Source organism: Plodia interpunctella, chromosome 24 (assembly GCF_027563975.2).
Source record: "Plodia interpunctella isolate USDA-ARS_2022_Savannah chromosome 24, ilPloInte3.2, whole genome shotgun sequence".
NCBI classification, from domain to species: domain Eukaryota; kingdom Metazoa; phylum Arthropoda; class Insecta; order Lepidoptera; family Pyralidae; genus Plodia; species Plodia interpunctella.
The window spans coordinates 1,676,929-1,694,835 of record NC_071317.1 but is presented as its reverse complement, the minus strand read 5'-3'; the positions used below and the strand labels follow the sequence as shown (position 1 = coordinate 1,694,835).

The window sequence follows — 17,907 nt, the reverse complement described above, 5'->3', positions numbered from 1 at the left end:
TTTATAATCAATCTAAAATTAATCACACACAACACATTACATGCTAACTTTGTAAAGAGAAATAAAATTCTTATGCTTTTCTCAATAAATCCGAATCCAAAGTCAACATTAGGATGAAGACTGAAAAGTATTAATAATCTATGCATAATCATCTGAAGTTATTTCTTGGAGTTCATTGTCTATGGTATCTTCAATCGTAACTACAGCTTCTACGCTATCTTTAAATTCATCTACATCAGGTAAACTATCAGTCTTCTCAATTATTTCTACCTCTTTAAAAACGTCCGATTTAATTCTGTCCAGATTTTCTTTAACTTCCTCTATTGTCACTTCAGTGATACTAGGTTTAGAAAAGGCTCTTAAAACAGGAATTTTGGATTCATCTTTTGGAGGTCTTACATCAAATGATAATTTGTAATCGAGAGGTTTAGGCTCGACGATTATTTTGGTATCGGAAACCTTTGATTCGGCTGTAGTTGTATCAATATTTTTTGTTACTGGTTTTGGTTTTATTTCTTCCATTAGTTTTACATCGATAGCTTTGGAAGCAGTTCGGCTTGGTAATACTTCAGTTATGACTGGAGGTGGCACTGTTTCAAAAGGGACTGCAAGACTATTTTGCAAAGCTTCTGCTTCCTTGCGTCTCGCCTGTTTCCTTTCCAGCTGATTTTGTAGTTCATCTATCCTTTCATCTTTGAGTTTCAGTAAGCTGTCTAGATGTTCCACCTATAGAAATAAATGGATATTATTAGTTACTAGATTTTATTGTATATTCCTAGTTCTAATGATTTTAATTCTAATTGTGTCAATAAACTAAAACTGATGACGAAATACCGTAACGTCAATAACGGCACGTCTTCCTTGATTGAGTTATTGTTAAGTACTAAGTCAGATAGGTATCACAGCCGAATTTTCAATGTTAATTGCGCTGACTCCGGGCTTCACGACGGCACAGCCCCGAAAATGTCGCGGGCCGCCTGGCCCTGATAAAAAATTCTAAATATGTCCACAAGGTGAGGTATATTGTAAATTTTCAATATACCAGTCTTAAGAAGGCAACCGGAAAAACGTTCAGAAAAGAGAGAGAAATGTCAACCTTTTGCTTTAGCAATTCCGAGCTATCCTTGGCGTCTCTGAGCTCTTCTTTCAGCGCCGTGTACGACTCGTAGCTGACCACCTTCTGTTGGACCGTCTCCAGGACACCGTTCACGCGGGTCTTCACTGGTATCACCAGGACATGCTCTGGCAAACAACAATGAAGGAATAATTTGAGAAAAGATATTTTTTTTTACGAAAATCTGCTATGGCGATGACTTCTATCGCGTTACAGGCAATACGCCGCACGTTGCGCCATAATACGACGTGAAAACGCAACAACATTATAGGTATATATGCTGCGTGACGACGACAACGAAAACGGAAACGGGAATTGTATATTTACGAATACTGTGATTGTTGTGTAATTGTGTACCTTACATTGTTATATTACTGATAAAAAGTTATACATACATTTATATTTATAAAATAGTAAGCCCTTCTGGCATAATAAGGACCAATACTGTTTGAATAAGTTTCTTTCGGCATTTCTTCTCAGCAGTGGTCGTTCCGAAATGCTAGTAGTTTGTAGCTTTGGTAAATATCATTTAATTTAGAATATGACGTGAAAAATTGAAAGTTCTGAATAAATTTGATTTTAACAAATAAACATGCTTATTTATTATTTATACAGTGGATGTAGTGAGCTGAACACAGATACAAAGGTATATTTAAAGGGAAATTAATAATAAAAATGTTTGTTTACCATCGTCTCCACAGGCCTCGTAGTAGCTTCCGCCACTGGACATATTCTGTTCAGAGTCCTTGACGCTCTTGTTCAGCTCCTCGTCTCGATGGATTTTATCACGCACTGGTGACAGAACATCACAGTTTCATTAACCTTTCCTGATTGGGCATCACAGCAAATAGTGCCGAATCGTCTACACATATATGCTAAATCGTGTTAGCGGAGTTTCAAAGCTTAAATAACAATCTACAATTCCAATCCATTCCGTTCCGATGGAAAGCTGTCTGAGATTATATAAACATCAGGTATTAAACGCGCACATACCTTTTATTTTCCAGACGTCTAAGGAAATAAAAAAGGTATGTGCGCGTTTAATACCTATTTAGTATATAAGTAATTAGGCAACGCTAAAGTTTAAAAGTAGTTAAGCTGTCTGAGATTCAGACTAACGTTCTTTTAATTACAGAGCTATTGCTGTTGCCAGTTGTAAATTGGAGTAATTTTGTTTGTTCTCTTATATTTTGCTAACATGCCGATTTTTTGGGTAAGGAGAGTCTTTTCTTGAAGACCATCTCCTTTCTCTTTTCATGTCGGTTAAACACAAACAATACATCGATAAAGGAAATATTGTGTTGGAACACCAACATTAAAAAGTGTTTGTTTTTTATTTTATTTTTTGGTTACGGGATTATTATCTGCATCCAACTCTCTCTTGTTCGTTCTCTCTCTAATAAACTGTTCTGTAATAAACGTAGCTTCTGGATTTTTATTTTACCAGACAAAATCTACAGTCCGTTATATAATATTTTACATTTTTATTCATATTGTTGACACCATCAAAGACGCAATTCCTCAGATATATCACAAGGTCTAGAGCGAAAGATCTTCCCTTTCTATCGGTTGAGTTGAGTATCACAACTCATAAAAAACTACTCACCCATAACCAAAACCCTCTCAATAACTCCCGGAGTGCTATTAGCCAGCTGCTCCATGGTGCCACAGCAAAGGTTCAACTTCAGTTTCCTAAGCACCTTCCTGTTTAGTGTCATCCAGTTGTTCAGCTTCAGAGCGTGGCTGTTCCGAGGTGGATAGTTGTGCATCTCTACGAGTTTCGGGTAGTGGATGCTGAGGATCTCTGCTAGGAGAACTGGAAAGAGAACAATCTATTTATGGCGTGTGGTTTATCAGAATATTGGATGTTTGAGTTGGAAACCAATACTGCTGAAGGGTTGCCAAAATATCGACAATTCAGATACTATCGATAGTTTTGCACGATCGATAGTAACAAGTAATATTGCAGAGCAAATACTATGGATAGTCTAATTGTAAATAGTTTTCGATACTATCAATGGTCCCAGGCACGAATGAGACTCATTCAACTACAATGATTACACTATTTCTATCATCTAATTATAGTTATGTACTTCGTAACACTTGATTTGCTGGAATCAGTATAAAACCTTGTAGATCTAACAAACTTAACAAACATAACCTACCGACTTTAGAAAGTTAACTTTAAATAAAAGTTAATCTACTTAGTTAATGTTAAAGTAACCCCATGAGATATCATACCGGCATCGGAAAAATCTCTATTAATTTTTTTGTTGGACCTGGATAGTTTGAAGGAATCCACCCACGCCAACACAGACTCGATCTCAGAAAGTGGTATAGGAGACTCAATAGACATTTTTATGTTAAAAACTATATTTTCTTATATAATTTCAAGGTATCTATATTTATTTTTACAATGCAGATATATTTGACAAACGAATTTCGTGTGTTGTGCACTTGTGACATTTTGGGACATGAAATGTGACTGGTTTGTTTTTTACGGCCAGATCCAGATAGGTATGAGGTTCATTATATCTTTGTTAGCTGGATTTTTTCCGTTTTGTTGATCTATGGATTTATTCATATATATCTATAAAAACTAATAAGATATGGGTCTGTTGCACAGACATAAATGTTCTTATATCTGTGGTGTTTTGGGTGCGAGGCCGCGCGTCATTCTAAATCTATGGTTGGGTTGGGAGTATGGGTCACGCAGCTCTACTGCGTGAAAACACGGAGATTCACCGCAGTTTCATCTCCTTTACATACTTACGACTTAGGTATCTAGTCGATAAACTCCAGAAGTGATTTGAAGGTTTCGGTATTGTGTACGCTCCGTGCAGTAGTTTTTTTTTAATTTATCGCGCAGAGACAGCCGAGGCAGAGCACTCCGTTAGGATTAGCATCCACCCGAGAAAGTGTCACCTGTCTCACACATTCAGCTCACAACAGTAATATCATCTCCATTATATCTAGACCCCTCACCATCCATGATTACTTTTATTTGTCGTACAAAAGTGCATCAAGTACAGCTCTTCTTACACTGGATGTTATAGCTATTACTGCATTTCTACTTTCTCGTCTCAAAGTGCATACAATGTAAGAACTGATCTCGTAATTTTAACCACATTGTAAGTAACATGTTTAAGTACCTTTTGCTCGCGGCTTCGCCCGCGTTAATCTCACGGAACCAGTTATTTTTCCGGGATGATACCTCAAATTTTAGGAACAGTGCTTAAGTAGATAAAGCGTGAAAAGGTAACAAACAAACTTAGTTTCGCATTTATAATATTGGTTAGGATAAGGTAAAATAATTATTTTTTGTTATTTATCGTATTCAACTAGATCTCCTTTGTTACATTGAACGCGTGACAAAAACCATGTATGTGCAGTATACTATTGAGGATTACCCCCGTTAGGAGCCGATCCTTGGTGCACCGACAGGTCATACTTATCATTGGGTGGGTACATACAAACTATCTTTCATTTATTTTTAAAAGTAATTTTGTTTTCTTCGAAGAATTTATAACATTGATTCTGATATGAACATTCTTAAATACAATGCGTTCGTAAAATTTTGTAAAAAGGAAAACTGCAACACATATGCGTATGTTTTGACGGCCATTTCCCCGGAAACGTGACATCGCCCAAAGGCAAATACCAGCGACTTCGTCTAACACTTTCTAATAAGAGTACCATTTGGGAACCATCACGACGATGGACGTACAGACTACCACATGTCAAGTTACCCTAGATGGATCTTTATGCCGTGGTGATAGGGAAGAATTTTCAATGAATTTATAGGATAGGTTGATATGATGTCGACCGTATTGATATGCTATCGACTCGCTTGTTTATAATAAACAGTATAAGTACTAGCTGCGCGCCGAGGCTTTGCTAATAGGATTCAGGATAAAAACTACGCTTTATTTTATCTCAAAATATAATATTATTAGGCTATATTTTACCTCAAAATTCCCACGGGAGCGACATCTAGTCTAGTATTATAAATGCGAAAGTAAGTTTGTTTGTTTGTTACCTCTTCACGCTCTATCTACTCAACCAATCTTCTTGAAATTTTGCATACATATAGTTTGAAGTACGAGAAGGACATAGGATGCCTTTCATCCCGGAAAAATAACTGCTGCCGTGGAAAATCACGCGGGCGAAGCCGCGGGCGAAGCCGCGGGCTAAAGCTAGTTTTAAATAAAGGCCCACTTATTTTAGACATTTTCTAAAGAACTCTCGAGATCAACCGATGGAAAAAGTTATTTTTAAAACGTGACAGGTGGAGCGACAATTTTCTAAAAGACTGTACCTTTCACCGTTGCGTAACATCAACGTATGTTTTATGTATAAAATAAGAAGATCATTTCTCGGAAAACAGGTTCCGTTTACTTTGTATGTTTATATTGAGGAAAGCGAAGCCCCAGGGCGAAGCTAGTCACTTATAAATTACAATGTTTTTTTTTAAATTATTTCAGACAAGTTTATTTGTTAGACAAATTAAAAAAAACTTGACTTTCAATATTCATTTCGCTACAAATTTTTAACGGTTGAAACGATTTTCATGAAACATGGCTAAGAACACTCGGGATAAAATTATCTATGACACAAAAAAAACTTTTTGCTTTTTCCCCGACGCAAAAAGAGGGGGGGGTTAAAAACGAATAGCTTAAATGAAACTAATTGTCAATAAAGACTATTATTGTCAATACATATTTATTATTTATTTCATTTAATGAAAATTTGCATATCACTGTTTCACAATTTAGCAGGTTGTATGTATCTGTAATGTGGCTACTGTTTTGTTCAATAAATAAATTAAAAAATATATGAAGTATACACACATATTATTACAAATATACATTGAAGATTATGTATGAATGTAGCTAGCCTAGTAATAAGTAGTATGTGCATGTTCCACTTAGGTACTTAGAGATTTATTAAAATAGAAAGTTAACTAATGAAATTCAGTGGTTCATTTACAAGTAATGTAGTGATTACAATCATAATTAGCTGGGTAACCACAGCTAAAGTATTCGCTCTGAAAATTTTTGTATTCTTCTAGCATAGTTATAAGATTTTTATGTTAAATTTGATGTTAAGCGCATGAAGTATACCTACTTCATCATCATCAATTAATTTAAGAACTTTGTTCTTGTCAGTGGAGCATTTTCAATGTAATTCTGCCCTCAGCCATTGAATTCACCTCCCTATACGACACGAGCTCTGCCTTCTCTTTTATTTCATCTAGAAATGTCCTTCTTGGCTACTATGTATGTACTATCTATGTACTTACTTATATTAAATTTTACTAAAGTATGAGACATCTATTACAATAACAATTATAAGTAATTTTTAATTTCCTTTTGTTTGCTTACAGCATAACTAACGCTGTCCCAACTAATATTTTAATAAACTTTCTACAAAAAAAATTACTACAAGCTTTTATTGTCGTCAAAGAGATTTTGTTGCATTTAACGCTTGTGTGACAAAGAAAGGGGTTTGAAGATTTGTGGCATACCTACTGCCGCCATTTTGATTTTTATTTATTTTATGCGTGCAGTAAACCTTCAAGGTGTTAACTCATCGGGAGCCAATCCTGAGTGCAACACAAATGCATTGCTTATGTCAATAATACATTGTCGTGGAAACTGCAGCGAAAGATTTCAACTTTATAGTCGTTTCAGTTTGTCGGTAAATTTAAAGCCGGCTCCACACTGTCGTCGAACAGTTTGCCAAACATTGGCGGATGCGGTATACATTGCTGGTTTTTCATTGCGGTAAATAAAACCGTTCATACAAACTACGCAATGTTCACCCGTACGCGTCGGCATGTGTGTGAGTTCGGCGACAGTGTGGAGCTTATACAGCACACTGTCGCCGAACGTCACTTAGGTACAACATTTGATTGAAGCCACGCACAACCTGCAAATACGCGATTTTGTTATACGTATATAATGCTATGTTCGGCTTCAGGTTACAAGATGACGTTCCAAACACCGTGATTCAACATCGTACCAAAGTAAGGGACGTTAGAGACGTGGTCATGAAGCTTAACTGAACTGGGCAGGACACCTGGGACGGAATGATGGCAGGTGGACAGATGCTTAGCGAATGGTCGCCTAGAATATAAATAATAATAATAATAATAAATAAATATTAGGACAAATCATCGGTGTTGCAGGCGTCCGACGGCTGTGGTGACCACTTACCATCAGAACGGCCGCATGTCCGTTTGCAATTCCCGCGGGAGCAAAATCGCCAGCCATTTTTTTATGGCGTAGTGGTAGCGTTGTCTGATGGTAAGCAAACCATGGAGACCAGGCAGAAATATTAAGCTAGGTTAAATGTAAACAAAAAGCTTAATATATTGACCGTTTAAAATTTATTTATTTTATATATTTATTTTATAGATTAGCCTCTATAAGAGCTCCTAGACTCATTGACATCAAAATCATCGAGATTTTTGACATAACTTGTAAGCTCGTAACTATAAATTTCCGTCGGCCATTGCACTGTGCCGTGAAAGCCTTCTCACAAATACTCGAAACTCGACTCTTTCCTTATGTTTTAAGGTTGGATATTAAGAAATAGGGAAGTAAAAGTATTTTTGCAGCATCCAGTCCGAGTGATGGACCATCTGAAACAGTTACAAGAAGACCAGCGGACAGACAACACGTGTTTTTTTAATAGTGTTTTTTTGTGACCAGTTGACAAATCCACTTTCGGTATGTATTGTTTTAAAGGATTTATTGTATGAAGCGGCGGTAGTCCCATGGTTAAGATCGTCTGACTCGAATGGTCCCAGGTTGGAATACTACTCGTGTCACATGAGTTTGTATACCAATCTGACTGAAGACCACCGCTTGCTTCCGGTGAAGAAAAACATCGTCACTTTGATAATTTTAAATGTTGACTTGACCGGGACTCGAACTTTAGGCTACAGAGGACGTAATTTACGCTATAAAAGTCGCAGGCAAAATATAGTTTATCATATTCCAACTTAATCCTCACTTAATTATTGTCAATTATGCTAGTGCTGAGGTCTTGGGTCATTGTTAGCGGTAGGTAGATGAAGAGATATGAATGTATAAGATTATGACAGCTGTCGGCCATTTTGTTATTGTTGTCGTTACAAATGAACTGTCTGATGTAGGTACAGTGAGTAACTGATTGATAGTTATGAATAGTGATATGTTAAATGGTGGTAATCATGACTATAAATTTGATATTTGATAAGCAATCATAGATAATTCAAATTCAAAACTCTTTATTTATCTTAAGATGATGTACATCACTAATGACGACAAAAGTTACTTAAAACCTCTACCGCCGACTTAGAAAGCGCAGGTGAAGGAGACGCGGTTCAATACACTTCAACGCAGACTTTTCTGCAAAGACGTCAGTTAACAAAAGTCGATCTTAAATTTGGTTCTGTTTACGCCGTAATATAAAGACGTGATATTTGTTTATTTTCTCAAGAGGCCATTGGTCTGTTAGAGTTGAACCCTATTAATTCTGAAACTATTTAATGTAAGTATCATACCGATATACCTATTTTCTAAAAACAAATTCTAAATCGTTTCAATAAAATATATTTTTACGAAAAGTGTTAAGTCCTGGCTAGTGGTTTCCGCCCTAGAATAGGGTCACTAAGAGTGCAAAGGCATCAGCTGATTGACAACAACAGCTTTCCCAAAAAGGGTTGACGTCTATCATATACTCGAGGTACAGTCGATGGTACAACGACCTATCCAAATCATTCCACCACATTCGCCTCTATTATCGAGTCTTATAGGTTCATGCAGAAACTTGACATGGGATGTATACTGTACTTTTTTCGGAATAAAAAAATCAAGAATTTAGGTGAATGCTTTCTATTCAAATGTTTTTTATAATTGTATATTTATGGAAAGCGGAGTCACTGGACCGAATTGTACTTTCTCGTTCTCGGCTCCACATCTGGGCTTCAAATTACAGGTTTAGTCAATTACTATGTATAGCCCGCAACACTACGTTACATAATATATGATGTGGGTTTCAACAATAATTTATTACATTCAAGAATAGTTTGGATGTACAAATGATGATGGTTTTAATCGAGCGAAGCTGGGACGTACCACTAGTCTATACTAATATTATAAAGAGAAAAGATTTGTATTTTTGTTTTTAATAATTTTAATAAAACTCGAAAACTACTGGGCCGATTTTGATGAAATTTTATACAGAGATAGGCGAAACCTTCAGTAGTTACATAGGCTACTTTTTGTTATGGTTTTATGCGAGCGAAGCCAGGACGGAACTCTAATTACTTATATTGCGACTTTGTTTGATATCAGGCAGCATTGTATAAAAGTCTCGCACCACGGCGTCAAAAAAGTTCTCGGTTAACTTTCTCTAATATAAATATACAAATTAATTAATTGTTTGTCCAAATAATTCCATCAGAACCTGACTATCGCACTATAGGCCACTACAAAACCGGCTTAATGCTGTGTTAGTAAAATGATATGTGGGCGTGGCCTTTTCTACTCTCAATAGAATATACTAGAAAGTGACACAGGTAACATTGTGTTCTATGTACAGTGGAGTGCATGTCAAGTACAGTCAACAGCTCATCAAATTACCCTGCATGAATCACTATGGCGCGGTAATAGCGGCGAGTTTGCAATGTATTTGGTAAGTTGATGTGCTGTTGACTGTACACTGCATCTCTTATAGGCGTAATAGTATCTCTTTTTGCGTTGGAGCTTAAAAATAATTTGATTTATCTTTAGCATACCTAACTAGTACACACATCAAAAGAACCAACCCAAAAAAATATATTTTAAATGCAATTCATCATACTCGCATATTCAAATATTCTTATCATGTGAACCAAAATAATGTATTACTTTCTTATTGTAATCGACAATGTAAATGATTCATTTCACTAGCGCTGAACGACATTTTAATACCAGTTTTTGTATCCGCTTGCTTCACCTTTGTTAGTGGTGTAGTGAAAGTTCATGGAAAAAAAATATATCTTGAGTGAAAATTGGCTGTCTGTGCTGTGCAAAAAAATTAAATGTAAGTACAGTCGACAGCACATCAGCCCACCTAAATTCATTGTAAATTAGCCTCTATTACCGCCGTAAAGATCCATGCAGGGTAACTTGATGTACAGTCAACTGTACAAATAATACTTTTGACAACCTCGGTGGCGCAGTGGTAAGGTTCTTGCCACTGAACCGAGAGGTCCCGGATTCGATCCCCGGTCGGGTCATGATGGAAAATGATCTTTTTCTGATTGGCCCGGGTCTTGGATGTTTATTTATATATGTATTTATTATAAAATATAGTATCGTTGAGTTAGTATCCCATAACACAAGTCTCGAACTTACTTTGGGACTAGCTCAATCTGTGTGATTTGTCCCAATATACTTATTTATTTATTTATTTAATCACATCACGGTGATTAAATACCACTTTAATTCATCATTTTATTAGTAGGTACCTTATCTGTAGGGAGCCTTCCTTAGATATTTTTAAGATTTTTTATAAGATTGTTTAATTTAATTAATTTTATTTAATTGTTTATATTTTACGATAAGATTTATTTGAATTTATATTATAATAAAACGAAAAAAATAAAATCGAAGCTAACTAAATTCTCTTCTTCATAGTCGTATTCCTCATGACTGAGGGTCGTGGTCATTACATGGAATGAAAAACACGTAACAATTTTCTTGGCATTATTAATGGAGTGGTTTGCCATTGCCTTCTCCATTTCACACACAAGTTAATAATCAACCAGTGTGCAGGTTTCCTCACGATGTTTTTCCTTCACCGGAAGCAAGTGGTGGACGATGAAAGCAACTATACACGAGTCAGATTGGTATACAAACTCATGTGGCACGAGTAGGATTCGAACCTGGGACCTTTAGATCCACAGGCGGGGGTCTTAACCTTTACACCACCACCGCTTCGCCTTCTGCCAATTTAACTAAATAGACTTATGCTAAAAACTTACAAGCTTTTTGACTCCAAAATTGTGACGTCACAAGATTTTACCGTTATACAAAGCCAATATAAATATATCATTGTTTTTGACGTTAATAAAAGTATTTGACTAGTTGGAAAGTAGCCAATTGATAAAATACATATTTGACCCTGTTATAAAGACAGATCAACGCATCTCTTTAAACAATACATCAAACACACACCTATGAAATATATCAAATTCGCCCTTATTACTGGAGCGTAGCTGTCAATTTAATATGGCTGTAAACTTTAACGTAAGTAAAATATATACTGACTGAGAGATAAATTACATACGATAAGTGAGCAATAGACTGTATATCCTTACATATTATAAAACAAAGTCCTTTACCGCGTCTGTCTGTCTCTTCGTGATAAACTCAAAAACGACTGCAGGGATTTTCATGCGGTTTTAACCATTAGATATAGAGTTATTCCTGGGGAAGGTTTATGTGTATAATTTATGATCCCCGGTCGGGTCATGATGGAAGATGATCTTTTTCTGAATGGCCCGGGTCTTAGATGTTTATCTATATATGTATATGTTATAAAATATAGTATCGTTGAGTAAGTATCCCATAACACAAGTCTAGTCTGTTTTTACGAGCCGCTAGTATACTAAATTGAATAATATATCCTTGGGTCATGTACTTGTGTGATAATTTGATAAATTAGTTAATGAGTTATCGAGAACGAAGTTAAGCAATTAACTGAAGAATCGTATTTACGTGTCATTCATTATGGATCTGTGTCACGACGTAACAATGCATGTGTATACACAGTAAGTACTTAAGTTTTGCACAATATGTTTATTTAAAAGTTCCTCCCTCTCTTTCTAACCAATATACTCATATTATAGAATTCGCAACCACTACCATTTGGTTTCGAAAAGTAATTATGTGTTCTACTAGCTTTGCTCTCGCATCTCGGGTTCTAAGCAATGTATCGCGATGAAACCTATACAACATTTTAAGTTAGACCATCCGCTATACAACTGAGAAAACCGCATCATATTCCATCCAGTAGTTTTTATGTTACGAACAAATATAAAAAACACTTACAGTTTTATTATATGTATAGATATAGAAGATTGTAGATAAAATCCTGTAGATTTTATGTGATTGAGTAACATTCATATATACTCATACACATCCTTTCGCGTCTGATTCACATGTAAGTAATTAGGCTTTATTATACTTAAAAGGGAAAGTACCTAAGTAACCTCTTCACGTTTTATCTAAATTTTTTTGTACGTAACTGTGGCAAAAGTTATTTAATAATATTTATAATGAGGAGCAGACCCTGGGCTTCAGGTGTCTGTGTGGTAGTGGTGTCGGGTATACGCGATAATGAAAGAAATAGGTACTAGAGAAGAGAGGAGACTCTCTTTACATTGCACTGTTTAACAAGAGTACCATTACCCTGAATGTAATAAAAATAATTAGCGGCCTTACTTTAAAGTTGAAACGTCTGTCTACAACTCAATTAACTTCAAACTAAATTTATCTTTAAACTACACGATTGAAAGCCTAATATACCTTGACGTCGTAACATCACTAAGGTTTTATTCGCGTGATTAGCAAAGTTACCCACAGAATTTTAATCAAATCAGTTCACGTTTATTATTCTTTGTGATCGGTCGTGCGAGACTTATTTTTCGATAGATATTGTTAGTTACAAGACAATAAGAGTTCTACTTTCGCCTTCTATAGTGTAAGTAACTGCAGGTTGATTGGTTTGTCATCTATTAATTTACCTATAAATAAACATTACAATAACTTGTATAAGGTTAAGAGTGTAGTAAATAACTAGTTACTCTTTAAATTCACTGCTATTTTTGTGGAATTATAAAGTAGGTCTTATTTTTTTCTATGTTTGTAAGCTAAGCCCTGTTCATAATTTTATTGAACTTGAATTAACTTTGATGTGTGAAAGAACTTATATACACATATATATATTTTTTTTATATCGATAATTGGGAACTCAGATTCAAACCATATTTATGACAATTATTAATGATTTTCATACATCTAGGTAAGCAAATTTACCTATATACTATATACTCTGATAAAATAAATGATAAAAAATCTTCAATTGAAATTACTAAATACTACTTGAAAAACTTGTCTTGTGCTTAATTTAGACCATTAGAAAATGATCTCGAGGTTATGTTTAGTTTATTTTTTGAATGGAATCTAACGGTATTTTTCCGGTTGGAGACGTGTGGCCAGAATAGACGAATAGATCATTAAGTGGCATATTGTTGAATTTTTAATTTATGATGACGAAATTTAACAGTAAAAACTCAACGGTAAAATCTGCATCAGTTATTTAGGAGTGATTTAAAATTATAAACTTTCTATCGTACCTACCTAATTTTTTACGTTTCTATTATGACTTACGCGACTTAAAACTAACGTAAAAAATATGAATTAGGATATAATAAGTCGTAAACAAGCTAAACATATATAGGTATTGTATTATACTTGTTATAAACGAATTCACTTATTTTTTTTCCAAGTAACACTTTATTTAGGTATTTTACTTTTATTATATGCGGAAAACATACGATTATAAAATAACAATCATGTTCCTATCGTGTCGGCAACTAGGTACTTGTGAGCCTACTGACCATTTACATGTTCTCTTATATAATAAATAATATGTACCTAAACAAATATTATAAATACGTGCCTAAGTATAATTGAAACAACTGTACACAATTACGCGATCAATCAAATAAAATAAGCATAATCAAGTTACTCAATAAGACACGAGGTTTACAATACATAGGTATATATTCATAAGTATAAACTTAGGTAACTATCTATACTCATAATCATACATACTTATGTAAGAATTATAATAACTACATCCAAATTTGCGGTATTATCGTGATAGCCTAATGTTATTGAGAAAGAAACGACTTTCTCCCGTCTCGAACACTACTTAATGTAACCAAGTATATTTATATCAATATCAGCATGAAATTGTTTTAATATTGTTATGTAGGTTATTATTACGCAAGCATACAAGCATTTTATTAATCTTGTACCTGTATCTAAATATGTATGTATGTTCGAGTGAAATATTGCCGCTCAATTTTGAAAAATAATATCTTCAAACGAGCAATTTTCACACTTTTCTGTGTAATTTTTTACACACATTTAATTTTGATGACGACGAATTATTATGGCGAGCATGACCTGATGGTGGAACTCATCAACGGTTTAATGCACGGACATGATATATTTTGTCACTCTCACTCACAATGTTGTCACTCATGGAATACAATATAAATGCAATACGATCTCTTTAACAACGATAATCTGTCAAGTTATTATTGTAATAAACTTATTATAGTATTTGAGGACAAGTCAGTGACCTGAATGCTAGAATTCTTTGCACAAAGAAAAAGCATTGCCTTCCACGTGGCAATTTTGCTAGCTTTCTTTCATTTTTTGGTTTAGTTTTTCTATTACTATAGGTACTTACCTAGTTACGTTTTAATTTTGGTTTTTGAAAATTATTGTTAAGTAGGTACACAAATGACTTGATATTAGAAATAAATAGGTAAAAATAAATGTTGTGAATGCTATAGTATTTTATAATTGTTCTAAGTAGGAATCGATTAATATGATTTAGTCGATGAGAATCAGGTCACTCACCTAATTTAATAATGACCTGGTTTCCCTTTGCACATTTTAATGAATTGATTGACAAATCTAATTTGTAGGTCGTAATTACCACAGACAAAGAGAAGACAAAATGCAACCGACCTATTTAAGTAAATAAACATACGCATGAACACACAAACATATAGCTTTTGTCCGCGGTTTCGCCCGCATTAGTTTTCCGGGATGAAAGGTACCCTATGTCCTTCTCGATACTTCAAATTACATGTATGCAAGAAGAATTTCAAGAAGATTGAGTAGATAGAGCGTGAAGAGGTAACAAACTTACTTTCGCATTTATAATGAGTTGATATTATATTGAATATATTATATTGGTGTGAAAAAATAATAATTTCTTTCTCCCCTCAGATATGATCGCGTGGCAGTCCACCTATTGGATCTGGATGCTGCCAGTACTGATGGTCGTAGGCCTCATAGCGTTGGTGGCCGGGGTCTTCACACTCCTGCTCATCATCAAGCTGTACGCTCAGTACACGTGCGGCAGATACAAGGAGAGAACTAAAATGGACGGCAAGACTGTTATTATTACAGGTACATCTGTCTTTTTCATCAGATCGTTTTCTCGGTTCCCACTTCATCCTTAGAGTCCAGGATCCATTTGCACGGCTGTCGGCTTCCCTATTTGTCAGATCATTGGCACGGATATTATCCTTGATGGCATCAAACCAGTGAGATGTGGCCGTGCCAGCGCAGGCACTCCTGGAGTTTGTCCTCTAGGTATATCACGGGTATTTAAGATAACAAAGATCGCACTTTTTGGAATATTTGGATTAAGATTCATTCAGGGCCGGTAACGTGCCTGTAACACTCCTAGCTGCGGTAACCAGTTTCCATCAGATGGGTCGCATACCTGTTTGCCTTATATATATATATATATATATATATATATATATATATATATATATATATATATATATATATATATATATATAAAACAGTGTAGGGGAGCACTAAGAAAGATTTTCTTAAATTCCCACAGGAAACGGATTTTTACTCACACACGAAGTTATTACTATATTATTATATTGTGTGCACTCATGTTGCAATAGACGGATGATATGAGAAATAAGTATGACCATTAATTTTCAGGATGCACAAGTGGCATCGGCAAGGAGACCGCCAAGGAGCTGGCGAGGCGAGGCGCCAGGGTCATCATGGCGTGCAGAAACTTGGAAGCTGCTGAGAAACTCAAAGGTAGATAAAATCTGAATTATTAGGTATCTACATATTATTACAAATCACGTCTCTATTTGATTGCTTGATTGTATCAATAATATACTCGTAAGAAATAAAGATGCAAATAAATATTTGAATATGGTTTCGAAGATAAACTTTTCAACGAAACAGTAAAAACGGAACCAACGTTTGTATTTATGTAAGTAGGTACTAAGATACTATACTGCCTACTCAACATCAAAAACAATTTGTACATTACACACAAAATGTTCATAATATCCATTGAACTCAACGTGGTCTTCGAATTTCGCACATAGGGACTCTGGGCACACTGTAGGTCTGTATCATCATGAAACGGAATAGTTCTAGTGTGACACAGCGATAAGGGAATTACTAGAAATCATTGTGTAATTAATTTGTAACGGTCAAATCAATTAACTAAGATGTGGCGTCGTTATATCGCCTCGTCATTTAGTTATTATCGTATAACAACAAGATTTTAAAGGAACAATATGTTATTTATTTTATGTACACAACATAAGTCTGAATATAAAACTTACAAATAGGAAACGAACGAAGTAAAAAGGCACCAATATTTCTAATTTCTTCCAATAGTTAGATGGAACGTTCCAGAAAGTTCTTTTTGAGTCATTATGGCTATTATATTGTTTGAGATCAGCATGTGACCACTATTATTGCTCTGTGTAGAAAGTTCAAATTTTCGTTTACCAGCAAACAAAATCATTGATAGCGGACTTGTATTAGTACGTATACTAGAATATAGATTAGTATAAAAGTGTATATAAGTTACTTCGTAGAAGTAAGATTAATCTTCAATAACCCGTAATTCTTTTTCCACAGAACAAATAATTGACGCGACGCGCAACACCGAAATCGTAGCCAAGAAACTCGATTTGGCGTCCTTTGCTTCCATCCGCGCTTTTGCCGAAGACATCAACAAAACCGAGAAGAAACTCGACGTTCTCATCCACAACGCTGGCTACGCCCAAACCTTCAAGAAAGCCAAATCTACTGACGACATAGAATTGACCATGGCGACAAACCATTACGGTCCATTTTTACTTACACATTTATTGGTAGATTTGTTGAAAAAGAGCGCGCCTTCGAGGGTTGTAGTGGTTGCTTCGTCGCTGTATCGCCTCGCGACTTTCGACTTAGAGAATCCTAACCCAGTCGATGTTTTGCCGGCGTATTTGTACTACGCTTCGAAGGAAGCTAACATTCTGTTTACAAGGGAATTGGCAAGAAGGTTAGAAGGCACTGGAGTCACCGCCAACTGCTTACACCCTGGTCTTATTGACACAGGCATATGGAGAAATGTACCAGCTCCTCTGAACTGGGGCTTGGCTCTGATCATCAAGGGATTCTTCAAGACCCCGTACCAGGGTTGCCAGACAACAGTCATGCTGGCCATTGATGAGAAACTGGAGAAGGTCAATGGGAAATACTTCTCCGATTGCAAGGAAAGTTCTTTGTCAGCTGCCGCGAGCGACCCGGCTAAGGCGAGGAAATTGTGGGAGATTTCCGAAAACACTGTCAAACTTGAAGAAAACGACCCTAGGTTGTAATGTTTTTTATATTTAATGTAATTTTTTATGTTTAATTTTACGGAACTGGTATACAAAATATTAGGTACAAAAGAAGAGTTAGAACCCTTCTGTGATAAAATAACAAATCCATATATTCCATTCTGGTATTATGTTTATTTAGTAGAATATCCCCAATTTTTTTGCACAGTTCAGCGTAATTGATTTTTATGCTTTGAGTAATTATTATTTTTTAAGCTTAAGATTATTTATTTTGTTTTCTTTTTAATAAAAATATATTATAAACAATGGAGTTTTATTTTTAAGTAACGTAATTGGTGGTTCGCAT

At 35.3% G+C, this 17,907-nt stretch overlaps 2 protein-coding genes across 3 annotated transcripts; one reads left to right on the top strand and one right to left on the bottom strand.

Annotated features, from left to right (window-relative positions):
- Nucleotides 1-34: 34 nt before the first annotated feature.
- Nucleotides 35-3,597, bottom strand: LOC128680344 (sperm flagellar protein 1-like). The gene is made up of 5 exons (XM_053763419.2): nucleotides 3,356-3,597; nucleotides 2,721-2,930; nucleotides 1,802-1,906; nucleotides 1,097-1,242; nucleotides 35-726 (listed from the first exon to the last, which is right to left on the bottom strand). Exons 1-5 carry the CDS (start codon nucleotides 3,468-3,470, stop codon nucleotides 139-141), a joined length of 1,164 nt encoding a protein of 387 aa, XP_053619394.1. The 5' UTR covers nucleotides 3,471-3,597; the 3' UTR covers nucleotides 35-138.
- A 4,092-nt stretch (nucleotides 3,598-7,689) lies between these two features.
- On the top strand, nucleotides 7,690-17,867 carry LOC128680461 (uncharacterized protein). 2 transcript variants are annotated; one of them, XM_053763633.1, is made up of 4 exons: nucleotides 7,690-7,848; nucleotides 15,184-15,366; nucleotides 15,925-16,029; nucleotides 16,873-17,867. In XM_053763633.1, the coding sequence occupies exons 2-4, from the start codon at nucleotides 15,186-15,188 to the stop codon at nucleotides 17,598-17,600; spliced, it is 1,014 nt and encodes a 337-aa protein (XP_053619608.1). In that variant the 5' UTR covers nucleotides 7,690-7,848; nucleotides 15,184-15,185; the 3' UTR covers nucleotides 17,601-17,867. The 2 variants fall into 2 exon arrangements, with proteins under 2 accessions (XP_053619608.1, XP_053619609.1); XM_053763634.1 differs by lacking the exon at nucleotides 7,690-7,848 and adding an exon at nucleotides 12,729-12,853.
- Nucleotides 17,868-17,907: the final 40 nt, after the last annotated feature.